Raw genomic sequence first — 20,251 nt, 5'->3', positions numbered from 1 at the left:
GTCCAGTGGGTATGCCGGGAGAAACGCGAACAATCCTCGACGAGGTCAAGCTCCAGTCGTTCACGGAGACGCAGACAACCGTCCTGGACATTCTTGTGATCGTAGAGACGCAAAGACGTACACAGTTATAAGCAAATATGTAAAGAAGAGTGGTGTAGGTTGTCGGAATTTACTGAATAAATTAGAGAACAATGTAGTTAAAAATACATGTCATTTTGTATGATGTTTTAATAAGAGAATTGGGACCGAGTTTTGTCTAGATATTACCTTCAGGAGCTCTAGAAATCCTACGAACTATTTTTCTTCCAAGAACTCGGAGATACAGAAGGTCATTCTATTCGGAAATAAATTAGGGGGAAGTTGTAGCATAACGATAATTTTCATTTCCGACACTTTTAAAAGTTGGAGTGTTCCGTTTTTAACGATAATTTTCATATGCGTAGTTTGAAGCCTTTAGATACATCCTTCTCTCATAATTCAGTGGAGGATTTCTCCTACTTCTGGTACGGTCACAAATTCACCTCACATCAAAAAGTTCTAGTGGATGTGTCTGATTCCACAAAACAATTAAGTGACTCGTAAATTATATCCTACTTGGTGATGCAATGTACGATTAGCGGTAGGTAAGCAGAGACAGCTATAGGCTTTAGGTAGCAGTAAGGGTGAGTTTCTTTACTCACCTTTACTATATACACACCATCGGTAATTGCTCTGTCGAGGCATGATCCCTGCTCGAAAATCCGCCGGGACCCTCTCCACACGAACTCCGGACTCGTCGGTATCACTTTAGATTTTTTTGTCCCAATAGGTCAACTTTAATCAAATTCTTTTTGGAATGAAACTTTTATCAAGAGAAAATTATTAACAATAAACGTCAATACCATAGTTTACAATAGCTTATAATTGATAGCTTATACATATAGATACTCAGTCCATTAAATCTCCTTGGACAGTGTTGTTACATATTAGATGTAAGGGGATGAAGAAATTTCTGACCTGAAATTAATCCTCATATAGTTTTAGCAGCAATTAATTAGGATGAGATGACGTAGTTAACTAAGCTTACCAATTCTCTCTGTTTATTACGTAAACGGGTGTTGGTCTCTGAAATCCATTGAAAGTTGTGGAAGCAGAACAGGTGTACGCTCCCATGTTTGAGTATAGGATCCAATCGCCTACTGATAGACGTCTCATATGTTTCTTATCCTGAAATTTAATATTTATTAGTTGTACGAGGTACTTTTGCCCAAAGAATTATTCACGCTACCTACCTCAACCTTATCCAAACTATCACATGTGGGTCCCCAAATAGTGGTTGGATATTCTTCGGCAATTTCATCCTGCAATGTCAATTTCCTTTTTATAACATTGCGAAGTTACGTTTTTTGTGGACGTCTACAGTAACTATCAAGCGCGTTCAACCCAGGTGACGCAACGCGCGCGCTGTGCGCACTGCGGGCTCTTTGAGCCTATCAGCGCAACGAAACTGATCCTATCAGCTAAAGAAGCGGCGATTCTTGGGTGCATCGGACAAAAAGGATCCGGAAGAGTCCACATATTGCTGCAGACGCGTCGCGTCAGTAGGGTTGAATGCAAACGCGCTCCACAGCGATCCTATTAGATCTCAGATGACACTCACAAAGAGAGGCACTCCCTCCGGTTGAACGTGATCGAAAAGAATGCAGTTAAAGGAACCGTAGACACCATCGTTGATGTAGTACATATATCCAGTATGTTCTGAGTCTTCCGCTGAAAAACAAATCATTCGTGAGCGAGACTTTCTCCTTATATCATCACAGTATCCTGCAGTATCCATGATAATATGAACCTACGTTGCTTCGTGATCTTTTCAGCCGACACCTCAGTTGCATGGATAACATTGCAGACAAGAGTGAAAGGAGCAGCTGCGAAAAATCTGGAACTAGTTCCTATCATAAAATAATTTTTGGACGTTTGCTGGATCTTTTATGTTCCAAATATTCTTTATTACTTAATCATTCAACAGTGAAAGCTTCATAGCTCACCTTCCCGGTTCAGCAATCAGACGTACACCCATACCTTCCGGGAAGAATTCGTCCACAGCAGAACGAATCACTGCGGCAATCTAAAATACACCTGTCATTTTGGAAATTTTGAATAAATAGGGGAAGAGAGCTTACACTCTCGAACGAGGTGTGATGTGCAGATCCGGGATATCCTCCTCCTAGATCCAATATTTTCATACAGAAACCCAATCCTTCTCCTATATCCATGAGATTTCTTGCATGAGCTAGAGCTTCACGGTATGCGGTCGGGTCGTTGCATCCCGAACCAACGTGGAAACTTAAAAAAATGGAATTTAATGAAAGCGATCTATTTCCAGTGAAACAATCAACAGAAAGCGTATCTTCAGGAAGTTAAAAAAAATCAGTACTGCCTGTTTTCTTATAATGAACTTAATCGGACCGAGGAGAAATTGGAGATAACACGTCCGTTATTCCATTTCAATAAAATGCTCTGGGCGTGAGTCTATGGGCGCATCCAAGAAGTGTTGGATTAAACCACTGCAACCGACTTGTCACCTCCGTGGATTTCAAATAAAAAAGGTGAAATCCACGGAGACAAGTCCAACCAATTTTACCCGAAAACAATGGAAACTGGGTAAGTGTAGTCTGGTCCGAACGACCTGAAGCCCGATGCAGTTGCGTAAGAGATTTTGCTCGAAGCGGCGCAGTGAAGCGAGAAGTTAGGATCGAGTTGGGACCATTGCTAACTCACTCGGACTGCAGCGATGACTGCACCGAGCTTTAGGACGTTTTGAGCTTACTAATCATTATTTAGTCGATCACATAACATTCTCAGGATTTCACTTTTTGAAAAGTGGTTTGCAGAAAATTGAAGTACGCTGAAAATCCTTCACCTGATGCCAACGACTTCCACTCCGATCTGCTTCGCCTGCACGAGCAACTGAGGGGCAACTTTCACCGGATCAGCTCCGAACTTGAGGTTCAGTGGGCAGGTAGCGGTAGGGTCGGATACGGCGATACGCAGAATCATCCTGAAGAAAGTCCTTTCAATCAAACGAAGGAGCTTGACTATTTTATTATTTTAATGTTTATCAGTTGTAAAATTTTATGAAATATATAAATAGATCCAGCTAAACGTACTCAGCATCAGGATGTAGTGTTGCCACTTTTGCCAACTCTTCAGCATTATCAAATGTCATCATGGTGACATTTCTCTCCTTAGCATGACTGATGAACGAACGTGTTTTGCACGGATTTGCATAGATGATACGATCAGCACTCACGCCCAAATCCATGACCTGTTAAAATTAAAATTGTTGGAATTCCCTTCAATGCTGTGCTCACAGCTATTAACCATCATTGCTATGGTCGGGTAAAAACGACTCGGTGTAGTTGCGTAGGCGGCTGCGTTCAAAGCGACGCGGTGAAGTTAGCGGTTCGGATCGAGCTGGGACCTGGTACACTCGCACTACAGCGAATGGAGCCACCGAAGGTCCCCTCTCGATTTCAACCACTACGCTTCACCGTGGACCCGCAATCAACCACAATTGTACCGATCTTCATGTCGTTTTCACCCGTCTCTACAATTCGTTAGCTTTCTGGAATGTAATCCACAAGAAGTGTGCTTACAATATCGATCTCTTCTCGGCTTGCACAATCGAAACCAACTCCTAACGCAGCCAATGTGCGCAGCAGGACGAGATCCGTGTTACATTTTACTGCGTAGAACGGCTAAAAATATGTTGGTATACGTTGGAGGCGTGGGAAACCTCAGAACTCCTTTTGAAATTCGCAGCCCTTCAGGGGTCCCCCTGAACTCAGTGACATGAGGTAAATTTTTTTGTTTACTTTAGTTTCATCTTACCTAGGGTAAATAAATAAATAAATAAATAAATACCAAGCGTAAAAGTGAGGATAGTTCCAGGGAATGATTGTCATACTACTGATAATTTGAATCAGTTTGAAACTTAGTGGACGAGTTTACATGGCACCACCACTCACTCCTACAATCGCACGTGAAAATATCATGCATGTCACGTGAATGTGACATGATACGGTAGTGCTGTAAACTCGTCCTTTGTTCAGGGATGATGCATATGTTTGGTTTGAACAATGATAGAAGAGACTGAAAGAGAGCGCTTGCGCGGCTTTAATTTCTATTCGGATGGTACACAGTATAACTCGTCCAAATTCATGGCAATCTACTTCTCGATTTTTTCTTCATGTCGATATTAGTTTTAAAGAAAAGTAAAATTTAATGTTTGCTAGATGGCTAGTCCTGATTTGAACAGCCAAGAACTTTTTCTTTTTGCTCTTTTTTTCAGGAACACCACACCATTTTCTCCCAATATCTGCTTTTCTTTCTTTCTCGAGATCTAATCAATTTAGCTTTTCCTTTAACCAGATACAGTACAATTTTTTTTGTTTGTTCTACCGTAGACTTGCAACCTCGCTATCAGAGTCCAGTTCCAGAACACGGTCATATTAGATAAGACCGTGCATGGATGACCAACCTTTTTCCAAAAGACGCAACACATCCAGAACCCTTATTACTGTGAAGAGTACAGAGGATTTTCTCACCTCAATCATCGGTAATTCGCGTTTCCACAGTTGATACCGCTCAAAAACAAGGTCCAGGTCGACAAGCATGAAGGCCTCGTCGTTATCCTGGAAAACGCGCATTATTCTGGTGAAATTTCGGGAATCTCACAAATAATAATCCCACATCTTTATCCTTATTCATCGCAATTTGTCGGCATAAACCAAGGACGTCAGCTTCACCGTCAAGGATACCGACCTGGAAAATAATAACGATTTTCTAGGGATGTTACGAATCAGTTTATTGCGACTATAAGTGTGATCCAGTGCTGACCTTGCTATCGCCAATAATTTCCATTTGCTTAATCATTTTATTCGTTCTTAAAAGTGGTCCGAGTGTTGTCACCAAGGTGGAGGTTTGCCTTCGTCAACGGCGTCGTAGATGAAAGCAAGGAAACTGATGAAGGTCTCGGGAGCTCGAACCTCGTAGACCTGGAGAAAAAGAAAGATTATTTTTAGATTGTGACATTAATCAGAAGACTCTTAGCCAACTGATAATATGTCCATGTGAATTATTTACCTTAAGAGTGGTAGCGGTAAACGCTATCCGTTTATCGTACTCAATAGACTTGATTTTCTGGCAGTTTAAGATCCTGTCTTTGCTGTCTCAATCGCGCCGGCAAGTTGACAGACGACTTGCTGGTGCGGTTCAGCTGTAAAACTATGTAGGTGTGAAATATTCATTTCCTAGTCGAACTGAAAATAAAATACGACATGATTAGGAAATAAGAAAAGAGAAATAGAAATAAGTAGATCGTAAGAAGAAATGTATTAAGCGAAGGAAGCAAATATGTAGAGTACTGGCGCTCGTGCCGTGGAGCACTAAAAGTGAAGGGCATGTAGGTTCTAACCCCCCGTTGAACGATAAGAGATCGTCTGGCTTTCTTGATAAGGAGTGCCTACAATGTAATTGAGCGGAAGAAAAAAAATCGCAAATCACAGCTCTCGGTGCATTTTAGAGAAATCCGGGATTATATTTTTAGGATGATTGAGCCATTGTACTATCAATTAATAACTCTACTTCGGGAGGATTTCTGTATCATTCGGTAGAAATACGTTGCTTACGTTCTTAGACCTCTTGATTTCTAATGGAAATACGCTAAACCCATAATTCTCGCCATAAATAGAATCAGTAAAAAAATCTGGGATCTACGTTTTCTCAGCTCATTTTTGATAAAGCGATAAAACTCCGCTTCTGGATCGAGGTGTTAAGGATTGTCACGTGAGTTTAGGCCGTTATAAAGGGAAATGTAAGAAGCAAGAAGGGGAAATGACAGGCAAGAGCTATTAAGATGGTGTGACTGGCATCTTCAGGGACTCACGAGGTCTTCTCAGTGATAGGAAGGAACAAAAATTTATGGATGATCATAAAGAATGTAATGGCTATCTTTGAAAGATAGAATATAGTGATAAAGAAAGAAGAGGAAGAACTGAAAAAGAACGTGGTTTGATCTTTGGTCAGCAGTCAACTGCGGACGGCAACAGATCTTGGAATGGAGAGGCGGAGGAAATCCGGCCGAACCGCTTCGCGTGCACACTGATGAGATGAATGAATGGCTCGGTACATGCGTACCCATCCGATGAGGCTGACCCTCATCGTGCACGCACCGCCCACACCGACTTGGCTGCGGATCAAATTCCCATTGAAGGACGCGTGGAATTGCTTGCGACCGACTCGGTTCGCATAACGGAGCGACCGGATCGCAGGGTGCGGTAAGTGAGTGCATTGTGGTTGAGAGCAGGTGCGTAGAGATGCATGGACCACCGTGACAAAAGCCAGAAATCAAATGATACGACCTAGGTTGGAGATGGCCTCGGGGATTATATCGGTCACCTGATGACCCATTTCTAAGCGAGAACGACACGAGATTAGACTATCTACGGCAGGAAATGGCAGAAAATTAAAAATACATTTGAAATGAAATAGACTGAAATATATTTAAAGCGAATGTAACAGATGATCGCAAAAAAAAACGAGTAAGTTCCACTACGATATCATGGACTATGAAAATTCTAGGAAAAATTCTAGGAAGAGATATACTCAACAAGTTAAGTTTAATTTCAGTTAGTTTCACTAATATTTGAAGACTTTCTCTCCTAAATTTGACCTACTTTTAATGCAGGTTTGTAAATAACATAAACAGATAATATCTGCATATAAATTAAAGAAAGAACTATTTAGTTAACTTGGAAGAGACGTCAGACAAGCTTTAGGGCTTTCTTTAAGTGATATTGGCATTCTTTTGTATCATTTCGAACGTTTTTCATTCAAAAACTGACTGAGTCCCTCCTCTGCTGACCGCCAAAATCAGGAAAACCTCGGATTCTGGAATCAATTACTTACATCTCGTATGATGAAATGAGAATAAAGTAGAAAAATAGTCCGGTTTTTTTTTCAAAAAAAAAAATTCTTTCAGAGGGCTCTAAAAAAAAGGAACTCCAGAAATGACGCAGTTCTCAATGAAAAAAAAAGAAATGATAGAAGAAAATTGTAATGAACATTGACATTGTTCCATTGATGCCCTTGTGGGAAAATTTTCCTACAATTTTTCAGATTATATGTAATTCCAGCACTTCCCATATGGGCTTTCTGAAGCCCTAAGCTCACCTGCAACCACCTTAACACATCGTTGGCTGATCCCATCTAATCATGGACTTTATCATTTCTTCTGGATCAAAGAATAATTGAAGGATTTCGGAACGCGTGTGGAATACTTAGTAACAAAGACAAAAAATAACTATGGCAAGTATAGTGGAGTGAATGGCCGTGATAACCTTGATTAACTTGGACGGGATGAATTAAAGGATATGTTCCCGTGGCGTCGTAGGGCTTAACGCTTCAGGAAGCTCACATGATCCCCCCAACCCCTCTGAACTTTCGTGAAACGTGATCCAGAAGAGATTTGAAGGAAAATTCCCATATGAAAAACATGAATCACCTTTTCTACATAAAAATTCCTCTTCTGGAAAATTTCTGGGAATTCCGTAAGGTTATCCTGTAGGGTGGTTGATAGTTATAACGACAGTGAAGTCCAATAGATGAAATATTAGACTAGAGACTAGAATTAATTATGTCTTTCCAGAAAAAAAAGAACATAGCATAAATAAGAAATAAATGTAAATAAGGAAAGAAGAGACGTAAATACTGAAATGTCCAATAAACAAGTATAAAAATGAATTGTTTATGCGAATTTGTGAGACATTCTTATCGCATAAGGAAAAATATCGTAGGTTTTCGTTGAACAGAGAGAAGAGAAACGACCAACGCGACTGGCGTAATCGGACCCCGAATAAGCCAGATACGACCGGAAATTCGCTCGCATTCACATATAAATAGCATCTGATGAAACGAAACCAAAGAGATGAGTCGATAGAGGCGGAGTTCCGTCGACGACGCTGAAGTTTTACGGGTACCAAAATCGACTGTGACGATGATGATGTCATAGCACAAAGCACATTGGCGAAAGCAGCTTACGTGCCTGAATTGGAGATCATTCGATTGACCACCAGGATTTATTGATATCCACGGAAACGATCGAATACGACACATCTGATGGTGCTTTACGGTTGTAAAACGGTCTAATATGGTGCCGATAAGACGAGACGATTGGCAGAGTGCTTTGCAATCCAGAAGTGCTTTGCTTGTTTTATTACTGCTGTGGAAATTTTCTTAACGAGAAAGGAGGAACAAAAAAAAAATCGAAAAAAAGAGAGGTAATCATCGTAAGAAACGAATCTTCTGGCACAGGAATGTGTTCTGCAAATCAAACGAGAGATTAGCAGCCACTATTACACTTGACCGATACGTGGAGCTGTCATCGAAATCAATCCCGAATGGAAACCAATCGAATAGATCAAATCCACAAAAATCGATAGCACTGGAACATTATCGCATTGGAAAATACTGTTAAAAAAAAAGAGAATAGTGAATCTTACGGGCATAAAGGATTGAGCGAATGAAGGACAAATGTGTAGTTTTCATAAAGTATCGATAAGATCAACTTCAACACTATTTTTTCATTCTTTTTGTATTATTTTGTACTGTGAAGAGTTAATGAAATATTGCTATTTTCCCGATCAATAACTGAGGATTACGATTACTGGAAGCTTTCATCGGAATGTCGCAGGAAAGGCAGCAAAAACATTGCTTTCCTCTCTTCCATATAAAATGCCCACTGTTAGAGATGTAGGATTTCCAATTCAATTCCTGGGTAGCAAGTTTGTTTCATCAAACATTTCATAAATTATTGCATGGATTTGTTAAAGATTGCTCAGATGGTCTTATTTTCCTGCTGATTTCCACGAATAGTTCCACAAACTTCGACCAATTGTTTACAATCTGATCATGTCAACTTCAGCACGCATTTTTCGGAGTTCTCCGCACGTAAACATTTCATTTATTTTAATTTTTTTTGGTTTAATTATCCACGTTTGAGGTAAATCTGCCTTGTTGGCAAGTTGGTGTTTTATGGAGTTTTTGTGGAACAAATGCAACTTAGCAGCATGGCGTGCTCAGAGATCATAGGGCGAGCACTGGTCAAGTAACAAATCAATCAACAACACACAACACGCTACTCCCAGGAAGTTCCGGAACCGTTAGTGCATAACATAGAAGAACGTAGAAATCACCTCAATCGGTAACGACAAAGAGAAATCCAAACAATTGAGTATTTCAGTTTATTGTGCAATATTATCCAAGCATTGGTAAATGCAATGCAGTGAAACACTGAAGTGCAAAAATAATTTTTCCCAGTTTTTTTTTGTGTTATCTAATGTGATTTCTAATTACTGAACTTCAATGTAAATGGTTTATTTTTCAGAAACAATATTTTTATTTACTGAGAAAAGAGTTAAAGAATAAGATGTTCTGTCACTCCAAATATATTGAATGTTTGAAGATAAAAGAGGAATCAACCGATTTCTTGTATTTGATCCGACCACTTAACGAATTTTTGAATACGTTAGAAAATAGTGCCGCATGGAAAATTTTTGCAAGATTTCAAAAAAAAAAGCGAGAAATGTTTTCAGGTGTTCCCCTTCCCTATTTCAAGCAACTGATCGGGTAAATTCGAGAAATTCGTCTTGAAAAAAATTCTTCTCGGAAAACTTTTTGTAGGCTCCACTTTGCTTGAAATCATCTTTCGTGGATACCCAGAGAAAGCGGAGCTAACGCGTAATTGAATTTGCGCAAGAAATAAGAAAGAGTAAAGATAAATTTCTTAGCTCAAGTAATTAATGTGAGTAATTAATAGAAATAAAACATTTTGAAACTGCAACGTAACGTAACTGTAACGAAATAATTAAATTTGCGAGATCACAACTAGATTATGTTCACAAAACCACAATCTGTTCTAAGAGCAACTTTTTCTGGTTAATCGTAGCAGTACTCTCTACTTTTAAGTGAAATTCATAGCCATTCATAGCCCCCCCCAGGCCCGGATTCCATGGAGACCTTCTGTCTGGCCTTCAGAGATTTCATACTTGATATTATTTTATTTAATATTTGAAAAAACTTATTTTAGATTGTTTCACTCATTAACGAAAGTTCTTATGCTATTAAGTTTAATGTTCACAAGTTCAATGTCCATAGATCATAGCGCTGCTTATCAGATTCGACGCGTGACATGTTGTTTATTCGAATACGAAGAATTTATGGAATGTCGAAAGCAACAAAATATTTGGAAATAATTTTTTTTCTGCAAAAGATATGCACACAGTTTATGGAAAGATCTATATTTATGACAAAAAGTCATTTTTAGAAGGTTATAGTCTTTTTTTCCAGGATTTTCGACAGTTTCGACGATTTCAGCTACCCGCAAATGGTCGTAATTTTTACAAAAAAGATATTTTCTTATACTTTTAGGATTGTTCGCATATTATAATGAGACGGAATGCATTCTCTGTTCGATTATTTACCATGCTGGGCAATCGTAGGCGATCGCAGCGGCAAGGGCAGGTCAGCGGTGTCCGTTTGAGAGAATGCCCTCAGCCATCCGCTCTGGTTTTTGGTCTCAGCCTCCAGATATCATCTCAGACTACAAACGTCTCCTCTCAGCGTATATAATGCATAGAGGAATCAACAAATAAATAATATAACTTATATAAGTATCACGTAGTTTGCGTAATCTTTTTTATATAGTTTTATGGCAATATTTTTTAGAAAAACAGAACAACTATTGCGGTCAGTAGAGTTCTGAAGCTTACTAGCTAGGAGTTTTTGTTATTCAAGAATTTGAAGAATTAAGTTAAAATTTAAAGAAATTTAATCAAATTAAGAATTAGAGGATTCAAAAACACGACACACTACTACTTTCTGGAAAATGCGGGATATTACCAAAAATTAGCAAAAACCTTGTCTTTGTTCTTGTTATCGGTTGACTTTATAGATTTTTTTCAGTAGTACTGATCATGCAAAGGATTTTGATCCAGAAACACATGAAAAATTATTGGATTAAAGGTAGAGAATGGTTCCTAGCTCTTTTCCTTATCCCCCCTCGTCGAATTTCCTGCACATCTTTATAAATGCAGCGCTTAAAACCTCTTTAAAGTCTCGTTTTTTTACCTGATGTACGCTACTACTTTGCCTACTTAATGTATTTTTGTGGCTAAGTGAAGAATGTTGTGCAAGATCCATGAAAAGCTTATGACTTTTAATATCGAAAATTTTCTCAGTGTTACCATCAGTGCAAAAAATGAGGATGAAACGAAAAAAAAAGGAAAATTTTCAATCTACTAGTATCAAACCAATATTATTGTAGCTCCAAGTACACAAAGGAATCTGAGATCATCAATCCTGAGACCATGACGAAATGTCACCACAAAGTCATGTACAAGTCCCAGATATGAGAAGAATGGTAGCCATCAAATAAGAGTTGATTTAAACTATTTTCTGATAAATTTTAACAGATTATGGCAAGACACTGAGGAAATCCCTAAAAACTCAGGAAAATAAATGGATAGTTGAGCGACAGATCAAAATTGCTATCGACTTCCGATTAGTGAATGGGGTGTCCACATCGCTATCTGGTCGAAGTAATAAAGGAACCACAGAAATTAGCAATAAATCAATGATCTGCATTTCGACAACAAAACTGTTACCTAGCTATACAAATTGAAAGAAGATTACGAAAAAATGCTTCGAGAAATTAATACATACCCACCTATGTTATCGACTTCCTTTTTGTTACGCAGCAGATAATAACGAGGAAACAGAGTGATGCCACCATCTGCTTATATATGACGTAGAAACGCAGTCCATGTAGACCAAAAATCCACGTAGATCAAAAAACTCGTTCGCTTCGAGGGTCGAGATGTGCTTAATTCAGGAAATTTAGCCACATTTCCCAGTAATGTGTGCTAGAAAACTCTTATAACGTTTTTCGTAGAAAAACAATGAGAAATGATTTGATAGAGTAACATTAAGTTGGGAAAAATGCAAAATAAGGATGAGAAAAATTGTTGACATTTTCAGGAGTTATTTAGAACCGAGATTGGGAGTCAAACAAGAGCAGTGGGATGGAAAATGGCGTGAAATTCACTTCTAATTACTTTTTGAAAGCAAAAAGTTACGATCACCTGTCATGTCCTTTTCCTTGGTCACAATGTTGCCAGGACGACTTATTGACTGATCTCTGAGTACCATAGATCCCTTATGGCTCAGAGAAGAGGCACTGCAGTTTTAATCTAAGGGATACCAGAAAGTTATATTTCTCACAAGCATGTCAGTTTCAAATTTTTTAAGAGTCACTTCTCCAAGATTGATGATTTCCCTATCAGGCAGTACAAGATCAATGGCTTGCATGACTCTACTTAATCGGCGGGCTGATGTCATCGCCTGACGCGATTAGCCGCATCTTCGCCGAGGTGTGCCATCCTTGAGCATAGCTGCGCTCAAACATCTCGATCTTCTGCGACAGGTTGCACAGAATCAATCCATTCGTCGCTATTGCATATCTTGTGAAACGTTCCAAGTGAACTGCGTATCCACGCCGAGTGTCCTCTGGTCCTCGTTCACCATTTCAGTCCAAAATTTCCGTTTTCGGCCAGGATGTGTCTCCCAGCTCGAAGCCAACAAACTCCTCAGAACTCGTTGAACAGGAGGATCTACTAGTCTCCTTAATATGTGACCAATGAAGCAAAGACGATTTTCGGTAGCCACTTTTGATGGCGGTGCAAGATGTTGATATCTTTTTGTCATCCGCAGATATATCACGTCGATTTCCGTGTAAAGCTCTTCATTGTGACATATCTTAGGCCTAAAGTAGCCAAGCAGTCATCTAAAGAGTTTCCCTTCCGCGCAATCGAGCCTCTCCATCGCCGTAGACGGTGCTGCCCAAGGCTCCGATTAGTAGATTATGATTGAGTGACTGGCAGTTTGAATTCGTTGGTGATGGTGGTCGATCACGGGCATTTAGTTTTTTGAGTCAAATGCAGAAATGGCCTTAGCGCATCTCTGCTGAATATCTTTTTCGTAGCTGCTGTCGCTCTTCAGTGTACATCCCACGTAACCGAACTCATCAACGAGCTCGATCGGCTGTCCGTCCATCCTTATTCCCATTCGATGTCTCGAAGAGACCCACTTCTGTTTGCATTCATCAGGGCATAGACGGAGACCTCAAGCTGCAGCCAGCTTCGATATAACGTTGACAGCATGTTGAAGTTTCATTTTGCTTTCCGCGAATATAACATCGTCAGCGTATCGGAGATAGGTCAAGGGGCGTCCAGACGGTGCTAGGATGATATCGGTAGGACACTGATCTATTATTCTTTGCATAATGGCGTCGATGGCGAAGTTGAACAGGTCCTGCTGCTGCCCTTTATCTTACTCCAGTTACGACCTCAAACGGTATTGCACATCCGGCTGGTGTTCGAACTGCAGCAGTTGTTAATTCATGTCACAAAGCAAGCGAACGAAATTTTCTGGCATTCCATCGGAAGCACGTTGAGAAGACGGCCTTAATTGAGAGGCAAAAACTTCAAAGTCCAGAAAGGCTAATCGCGTTGGCTTCAGTACCGCTGCCAGATTTCGGTAACTCTCCTAACGATGAATACTTTCAATCGTAAATCGGTCAGAGCGAAAGCCAGCTTTCTCGTTACGATGCTCAATAAGTCGATCTAGGATAATCTGCTCCAAACCTTGTACATAACATGCATCAAAGGGATTCTTCAATAGTTTTTGGGGTCCGTGACGGATAGCTTGTTGTGGAAATTAATTATGATAGCGTGTCTCCATGAGTAAGGTATCCTTTCATCTGTTCATATTGAGCGGATGATCTTTGTCGTCTCACGAATCCCTGACGGAGGAAGATATTTCATCATTTCTGCGCTAATTCCGTCGTCTTCACCAGATTTTCCATTTCTCATCTTTTGGATACTGACCGGAACCTACAACTCGGTTGGTGGTTCCTCGCTGACCGCAAATGTCGGTCCATGAACGTCCTTGCTGAACTGCTAGCTCCTGAACTCGAGATCTGGTTCAGCAAGGTTTAGCAAGGTCTTGAAGTAATGCTTCCATATGGGAAGAAGGGCTACTTCGCCGACACTCACTCCATTGGCAATGTTAATGACAGGGGAACATCTTTTCAAGTTGCTGCTAGCTGCTTTAGTAAGACATATGCTCTCCTCAGGTTCTTGCCCTCCTTCGTCTTTTCAAATTCCTTCGCTCTTTACATCTACTTGTTATCGCGGTATTGTTGCAGTTTAAGACGCAACCTACTTTACAGGCGCTTTTCTGGTTGAAATCGCTGAGCAGCTCCCTTCCGCAACATCTGAACTGGAAGTGTTTCCCTCTATCGTCCTGGATGCACTTTGCGGAGGAATCAGCGTCGCAAACCTTTCTCCTGGTCCGTACTCCAACATGAATAGGCATACGTTGGCGGAACTTTGTTCTGCATTCTTCGTCTTTCAGACCTACCGTGTGGAGTTTAGTCAAGGTGAAACTCTTCAGTTCCTCTTGAGCAACAATAAAGATGAGGAGAACTGGGCTGTGGTCGGCATTGAATGTGACATCTCGAAAAGCTCTGCATTTACAGATATCTGACACAAGGATGTTCCTTGTCAGAACATAATCGAGCTGAAGCTTGAGCGTCAGCATCTTCCGTTCTCGCTGCTCTTTCTGGTGTTAAAAGTGTGAGCCTTGCTACGTGAGCTGGTGGCGTCGATGATTCCTCTTAATCGTAAAACGATGATGAGGCCCACATGTCATAAGTCACAATCAGTTCTCATAAGTCGACTAGACGATTACCGTTATTTGTCATCTGCTCCGCTGAATAATACCATTTCCCCACCACATCAGATTGCTGCTCAAGTCCCACCTTTACATTTGCGTTGATTACGACCACCTCAATGACCACCTGCTGGCTGGGTATTTTTGACATCAACGCATTCACCATAGAAGGCGTCCTTACTGTTGTCCTCAGCGGTTTCCGTAATTTGCGTGGGCATTTACAATACAGAGTTTTTCTGCTATCCCGCAGTCGTACAAAGGCGCATCTAGACGAGGTTGAGCCGAATCCCTCCACCAGATTGTTGTAATCCTTCTTCACAGCTATCACGCAGCCACCTACTTTCTTCTCATCAGCATTGCCGCAGTATGTGGTGTAATTTTCGATGCTGATGACGGGCCGATCTCTCATGCGTGTTTCCTGCAGTGCAGGAAATAGCACACAGAGATATCGTAAAGGCCTGGACAGCGCGGTTTGTTGAAGTTCACTCGACATGTTCGGCAGTTCAGCGTGACAAAACGAATGTTTGTTGCCAAGGAATCTGTGCTCGTCCAGGCAGTAGACATTTCAGGTTATGGGCTTTGGCGATGTGCTAGACGACAGTACCTTTTTGCAATGTGTGAGAATCTTTCGCGAAATAACAGTGCAGCTGATATATCTTTATATACGGTCCTAATGCGTGCACTGAAACGCCAGATTGTGTTTTTAAAGCATAACCACCACGAGCAGGTAATCCTGTATACGCAGCCTGGTTAAAATTCGACGAAAAACCGCCTCTTCCCTTTCCAAATAGTTATAAGTAGTTTCTTAATAATTCTCATATGACGATGACAAAGTATTATTTTTTCTGTAGAGTCTTCCTCTTCCCATTGGACGCCGTATGTGAGTCTTCTTCACATTCTGCTCGCACAGAATTTATAAATGTTCTCAGTGAACCCTTAAACCTTTCCCTTATAGATTAACAGCCTCTAAAGTACATATTTATTTATTCATTTATTGAACCCCTTCAGAATCAAGGGGAGAAAATCAGGAAGGATTTGGACATGAGAGTTGTTCAAAAGTCATGCTGACCTGAATCCATTCACAAGCTAACAAATCGAATTTGACAGGAGAACAGAAGGAGCGAAGAGCGGCTGGAAGTGCTCTCTTCAGACGAGCGCTTGCAAAGCGACATTCACTTCGTTTTTATGCAATTACGCTGCAAATCTCATTTTATAATCCCTGTGTCTGAGCCCAGCCTAATTGGATGTGCTGGATACCACGGCGTTTTTGCCAGTTAATAAAAAAATAATCGAAATGATTTTTTGGGAGGGCGAAAATCTAGGAAGCAACAATGGGAAAACGACTACAAATAATTACGAGATGATGTTTGTTCCCGTCATCTGAATTTGTTTCTTCTGAAAAATTTTATTTATCTGTTTTTTTCTTTTAGCTTGAATTATTTTCTATTTCGTGCAGTTATTTTCTTGACTGAAGCTGTACCAAACGTTCCTTTCCTCTTTCCTTCGAAGGAAGTTTAGTGTGTTTTTTTTCAGTGAAATTTTTTTTTGAGTATTTGAGTTCTTGATTCATATTATTTAAATGGTATTGTTCAATGTTGTTGGTGAATTTCAATATTAAGCTTATTTCAATCGTTCCTCCTTTAAATAAAATGCTAACTGAAAAATACTCTCTTTGAACGTTGCTAAACTTGGTAACTTGTCGTGGTAAGTGCTTTGATCTTCGGGAAAAAATAGTAGGATAATAGGATAAAATAGGGAAAAATAGATAGAATTTTAAGGAAAACATAGAACTCATAGGTCCTCATAGGTTCACGATTTTCTTATTTTCTGAACTACGACAGTTTCGAAAGTGATCAAGTCCTGTAGTATTTATATTTATCGACTCAGTAGTTTTCTTCTTTTCTTTAGATACACCATTTAGAAGATGATTATTCTGATTTGCAAGTCTAAAATCCCTGCACAATTTTTGTTTCCTGCATTTTCATGGAACCCTAAGCAATTATGTCCCCAACAGATACATGAAGTTTGCAAGAGGAAAACCCCAAAAAATCAGCAGGTTCGTCAGGTGACCTTAAAAAGGATTCTGACTTTTCAGCTACGATAACATATGATAACAAGCATCATGAAATTCCCTGTCCCTGACCGGTGCTTCAGTGATACCATGGGATACTCTTTTCCAAACTTTCGAGGAAATCCTCGAGCCATACTTTGCTCGAAAAGTAATCCCACCTCTCTCATAACGGTCACACATAAATTATATATCCGCAAACTCTCCAAGAAAACATTGGAGAAAGTCGAAAATTTATCATTTGTTCTCCACCAAGGGCTCTGTAAATCAATTGAAAAGTTGCGCTATAAAGTTTATTGTTAGTTTGTTACCCGTTCTTTCTTCTATTTCTAGAAGATTCATTTTATTTGCAAAGTTTTAATTTTGCATTTCTCAAATTTTGGTTGTTTTTTTTTTAGGTTTGTGTGCTCTTTGGGTAAAAATTTCTTAGATCATTATTGATGCAGTTTTCTATGAGATCCTAACACAAGACGTTTTTTTTTTACCGGTAATCATCATTTTACCCGGAAAGTAATTTTTGCTACAAAGTTTCAACTCTCAACACCGTTTCAAATGTTCTAAACAAGATTTTGTGATTTCTGGACTTGGTTAAACTACGACAAATGAATGTCTTTGTTTTTCAAACCTCTATAGAAAACCCTTTACACGGTAATAAATGTAAAAATCGAATTGTAAAACAATTGAATCTTGGCATTGTAGAGTTTGATTGTGTACTACTTTTGAAATATTAGCCCTTTTAAATATTAAAACATCAATATAATATATATTGTAATATAATATACAGAATCTGCTTCAGTTTTGGTAATTTCTTGGTCGTTGTACTCAGATGTAACCCTAATTAATAAGAATGTCAGGTTTGTCGCACGCTCATCTATCATCGACAATGTTCTTTACGGATAAAAATTGTTCTCATTTATTCAATCTACACTGAAAAAAAATCCCGTTAATTTTATTCGATCATTACGCGGTACCCAATATGAATTTGCTATACGTGAAACACGTCATTAAGAGTAATGCCCGATCATTACCATGAAATGAAGGGGACAGATTTGTAACTGAGTTACAACACCGCTACTAACTTGTGTCCCAAAATCCGTCGCCGACGGATTAATCCGTCGCAAACCTTCGGAATTTCAAATTAAATTTTGAAGTACCATTCGAAGTAAATGAGCTGCTGATTTCAATATACTTCAGAATTTACTTTGACAAATGTGTGGCCTGAAATGAGCAAAGTTTCCTAATTAATTAATCCGCAATCCTCCATGCATATCCCGCGGATACATCTCCTAAGAGGTGTCTAGATTTCCGCTTATTTCGAAATTGGACAAAATGTTTTACATCCGTAATCGAGGTTATTTAGAGCATTTGTACCCATCTATGTTGTCGAAATTCTTTCAAAACGAAGCCATCGAGAATAATAAAGCCATACTTTCCAGTGTAAATCTCTAAATTATCAGCAACAACTTGTACTTGACAATAGTTCATATTTAAGCTTTAGCTTTGAAATGTCTATTTTCAGTGTCAACTTACACATTATCATTTCGTTATTTGTCCAATTTTTGAACAGTGTCACAGCTTAATGAACGCTTAGTCTCGCGATTCGGTACTTGCTTGGCTTTCCTTCCTTTAGGTGAATTAGCGCTAATCGGATGGCTGTTTTGAGACCAAATTGAGAAATTCTCTGTTTCACAAACGAATTGCCTCTAATTTTCGTACCTCAAAGTCTTCTCAAAAAGACGCTCTTTAATGAGTTAATTTTTATTTAAAGCTTAAATTACACTGACTCGCCCTCTTATAGAGCGGGTATATAGCTGAAGGGCCGAGCGATCACCTTAGTACCTTGCGATGTACAAGAGACAATAATGTTAAATAATGAACGGTGACGAATTTAAAGTTCTTATTTGTAAAAAAGCAGTGATAATTTAACGGCTAAGAAATGACTGACGAAAAAATTCATAGGTGAAAATTCTTTTAAAAGACGAAAATTCCATTTGGTCACTCAAACCATGTCTAGCTCTCATCCGATGTTAGCGCCTAATTATCGTAAGGAGGAGTCGAGACTGCGCAAAGCGAAGCTGTTAAATTGCCAATAACGAAATAGAGTGTTTTCAAAAAGCAAAAACGAAGCAAAAGTGAGGTTATTATTCATGACAACTAAGAAACACCAAAGTGTGCCAACCCCTAATGTAAAACACAAGGAATAACCCCCCCATTATATATTAAAAAGGAAATAAATGTATTTTTAGGTTTGTAGAGGTTTGAGGAGATTTTCTTCTATTTCCTTTCCTTCCTGGTACTCTTGTTCGGTTTCTCCCTTCACGTCATCTTCTTCCGTTTTCATTTAGTCTTCTTTTTTTTCCTTCTCCTTCAACTTCTTCTTCATCTTCTTCTTCTCTTCGCGCCTCCTCTTCTTTCATTTTCTCTGTCTAATCTTCTTCTTCTTCTCCTTCTCCTCTTTCCTTCCGTTCTTCTTCTTTTTTTTTCGCCGTTTTCGTCCCCTTCTCCATTTTCTTCTTCTTTTCCTTTTACTCTCTATCATCCTCCTTCTTCTTTCTTCTATTCTTTACCTCTTTTTTTAAAATACATTTTGTGGATTCTTCTGCGCTAAACAGCCACACATAGATAGCTTTGGTCAGCCGTAGGTCTGTAATACTTGAAAAGAGCGCAGTAGGGTGGTCTGGCGGATTTTCGCTTGAGGAGTCATTTCGCACATTTTTAAATCTATAATTTACATAGATGTAAACACATTCATGTCCGACGTCTTCGTGTCTTCTTCGACGTGTATTGGCCGGGTTTCTCTTATTTCAAGAGAAAATTATTCCTTGAAGTTGGATTAAAAAATTCGGTCCCCAGCAAAGCTCTTATAAATTTCTTTCTGAATTTTGTTGAAAGGGAATCACTGACATCACTAAGCAACTGATATCAAATTTTATCGCGTGTCTTTAAAGTAGACCTGTAATTTGATGTGAATTTTGTGAAACAACATCAAGGTAGTGTTTCTGAAACTTTATCTAAGCGTTCACACGCAAGCGAAGAGTTTTTCCGGCATTTTCCTCAAATTGCTTGTCATTAAGGAAAATTATACATGTTTCTGATGTTCTCGTTCTTCATTGCAGTTCTTTGATCGCACCATTTCCAGTGGTCAAGTACTGAATTACTGTATGATTTTCTTGTATGTGCATCTGGAAAAAAGTCGAAAACCATTCCAGTTTCTTGTTAAAGACCTTTTGATGGTCAAGAAAAAAAATTACCGCTGGGACCTTACAGCCCTCTAAAAGCAGAAAAAGCGCTATTTTTTTTTAGTTATGATGGAATTTTTCACGATGGATTTGTGTGCAAGTGCTCTTCAATCTC

General features: G+C 39.3%; 5 protein-coding genes across 7 annotated transcripts; 1 reads left to right on the top strand and 4 right to left on the bottom strand.

The window, feature by feature from the left end:
* Positions 1-965: 965 nt before the first annotated feature.
* Positions 966-4,914, bottom strand: RB195_013463 (uncharacterized protein; the record flags this gene model as incomplete). Of its 2 annotated transcripts, none has more annotated exons than XM_064203288.1 (13): positions 966-996; positions 1,067-1,206; positions 1,272-1,340; positions 1,640-1,749; positions 1,833-1,915; positions 2,025-2,104; positions 2,160-2,322; positions 2,900-3,037; positions 3,147-3,304; positions 3,636-3,737; positions 4,587-4,673; positions 4,732-4,803; positions 4,879-4,914. In XM_064203288.1, the coding sequence occupies 13 exons, from the start codon at positions 4,912-4,914 to the stop codon at positions 966-968; spliced, it is 1,269 nt and encodes a 422-aa protein (XP_064059169.1). The 2 variants fall into 2 exon arrangements, with proteins under 2 accessions (XP_064059169.1, XP_064059170.1); XM_064203289.1 differs by having other exon boundaries at positions 4,879-4,902.
* Positions 4,915-4,946: 32 nt separating this feature from the next.
* On the bottom strand, positions 4,947-12,246 carry RB195_013462 (uncharacterized protein; the record flags this gene model as incomplete). The annotated part of the gene is made up of 5 exons (XM_064203287.1): positions 4,947-5,036; positions 5,125-5,181; positions 5,238-5,257; positions 11,765-11,833; positions 12,180-12,246. The coding sequence occupies 5 exons, from the start codon at positions 12,244-12,246 to the stop codon at positions 4,947-4,949; spliced, it is 303 nt and encodes a 100-aa protein (XP_064059168.1).
* Positions 12,247-12,546: 300 nt separating this feature from the next.
* RB195_013460 (uncharacterized protein) lies at positions 12,547-14,697 on the bottom strand (the record flags this gene model as incomplete). 2 transcript variants are annotated; one of them, XM_064203285.1, is made up of 3 exons in its annotated part: positions 12,547-12,859; positions 13,949-14,061; positions 14,320-14,697. In XM_064203285.1, 3 exons carry the CDS (start codon positions 14,695-14,697, stop codon positions 12,547-12,549), a joined length of 804 nt encoding a protein of 267 aa, XP_064059165.1. The 2 variants fall into 2 exon arrangements, with proteins under 2 accessions (XP_064059165.1, XP_064059166.1); XM_064203284.1 differs by lacking the exon at positions 12,547-12,859 and adding an exon at positions 13,219-13,418 and having other exon boundaries at positions 13,983-14,061.
* Positions 14,119-14,643, top strand: RB195_013461 (uncharacterized protein; the record flags this gene model as incomplete). The annotated part of the gene is made up of 2 exons (XM_064203286.1): positions 14,119-14,230; positions 14,327-14,643. The coding sequence occupies 2 exons, from the start codon at positions 14,119-14,121 to the stop codon at positions 14,641-14,643; spliced, it is 429 nt and encodes a 142-aa protein (XP_064059167.1).
* A 127-nt stretch (positions 14,698-14,824) lies between the features above and the next one.
* RB195_013459 (uncharacterized protein) lies at positions 14,825-15,238 on the bottom strand (the record flags this gene model as incomplete). The annotated part of the gene is made up of 1 exon (XM_064203283.1): positions 14,825-15,238. One exon carries the CDS (start codon positions 15,236-15,238, stop codon positions 14,825-14,827), a length of 414 nt encoding a protein of 137 aa, XP_064059164.1.
* Positions 15,239-20,251: the final 5,013 nt, after the last annotated feature.

This window comes from Necator americanus, chromosome V, assembly GCF_031761385.1.
Source record: "Necator americanus strain Aroian chromosome V, whole genome shotgun sequence".
Classification (NCBI taxonomy): Eukaryota; Metazoa; Nematoda; class Chromadorea; order Rhabditida; family Ancylostomatidae; genus Necator; species Necator americanus.
The sequence above is the reverse complement of the archived record's forward strand: the minus strand, read 5'-3'. Positions and strand labels throughout refer to the sequence as shown.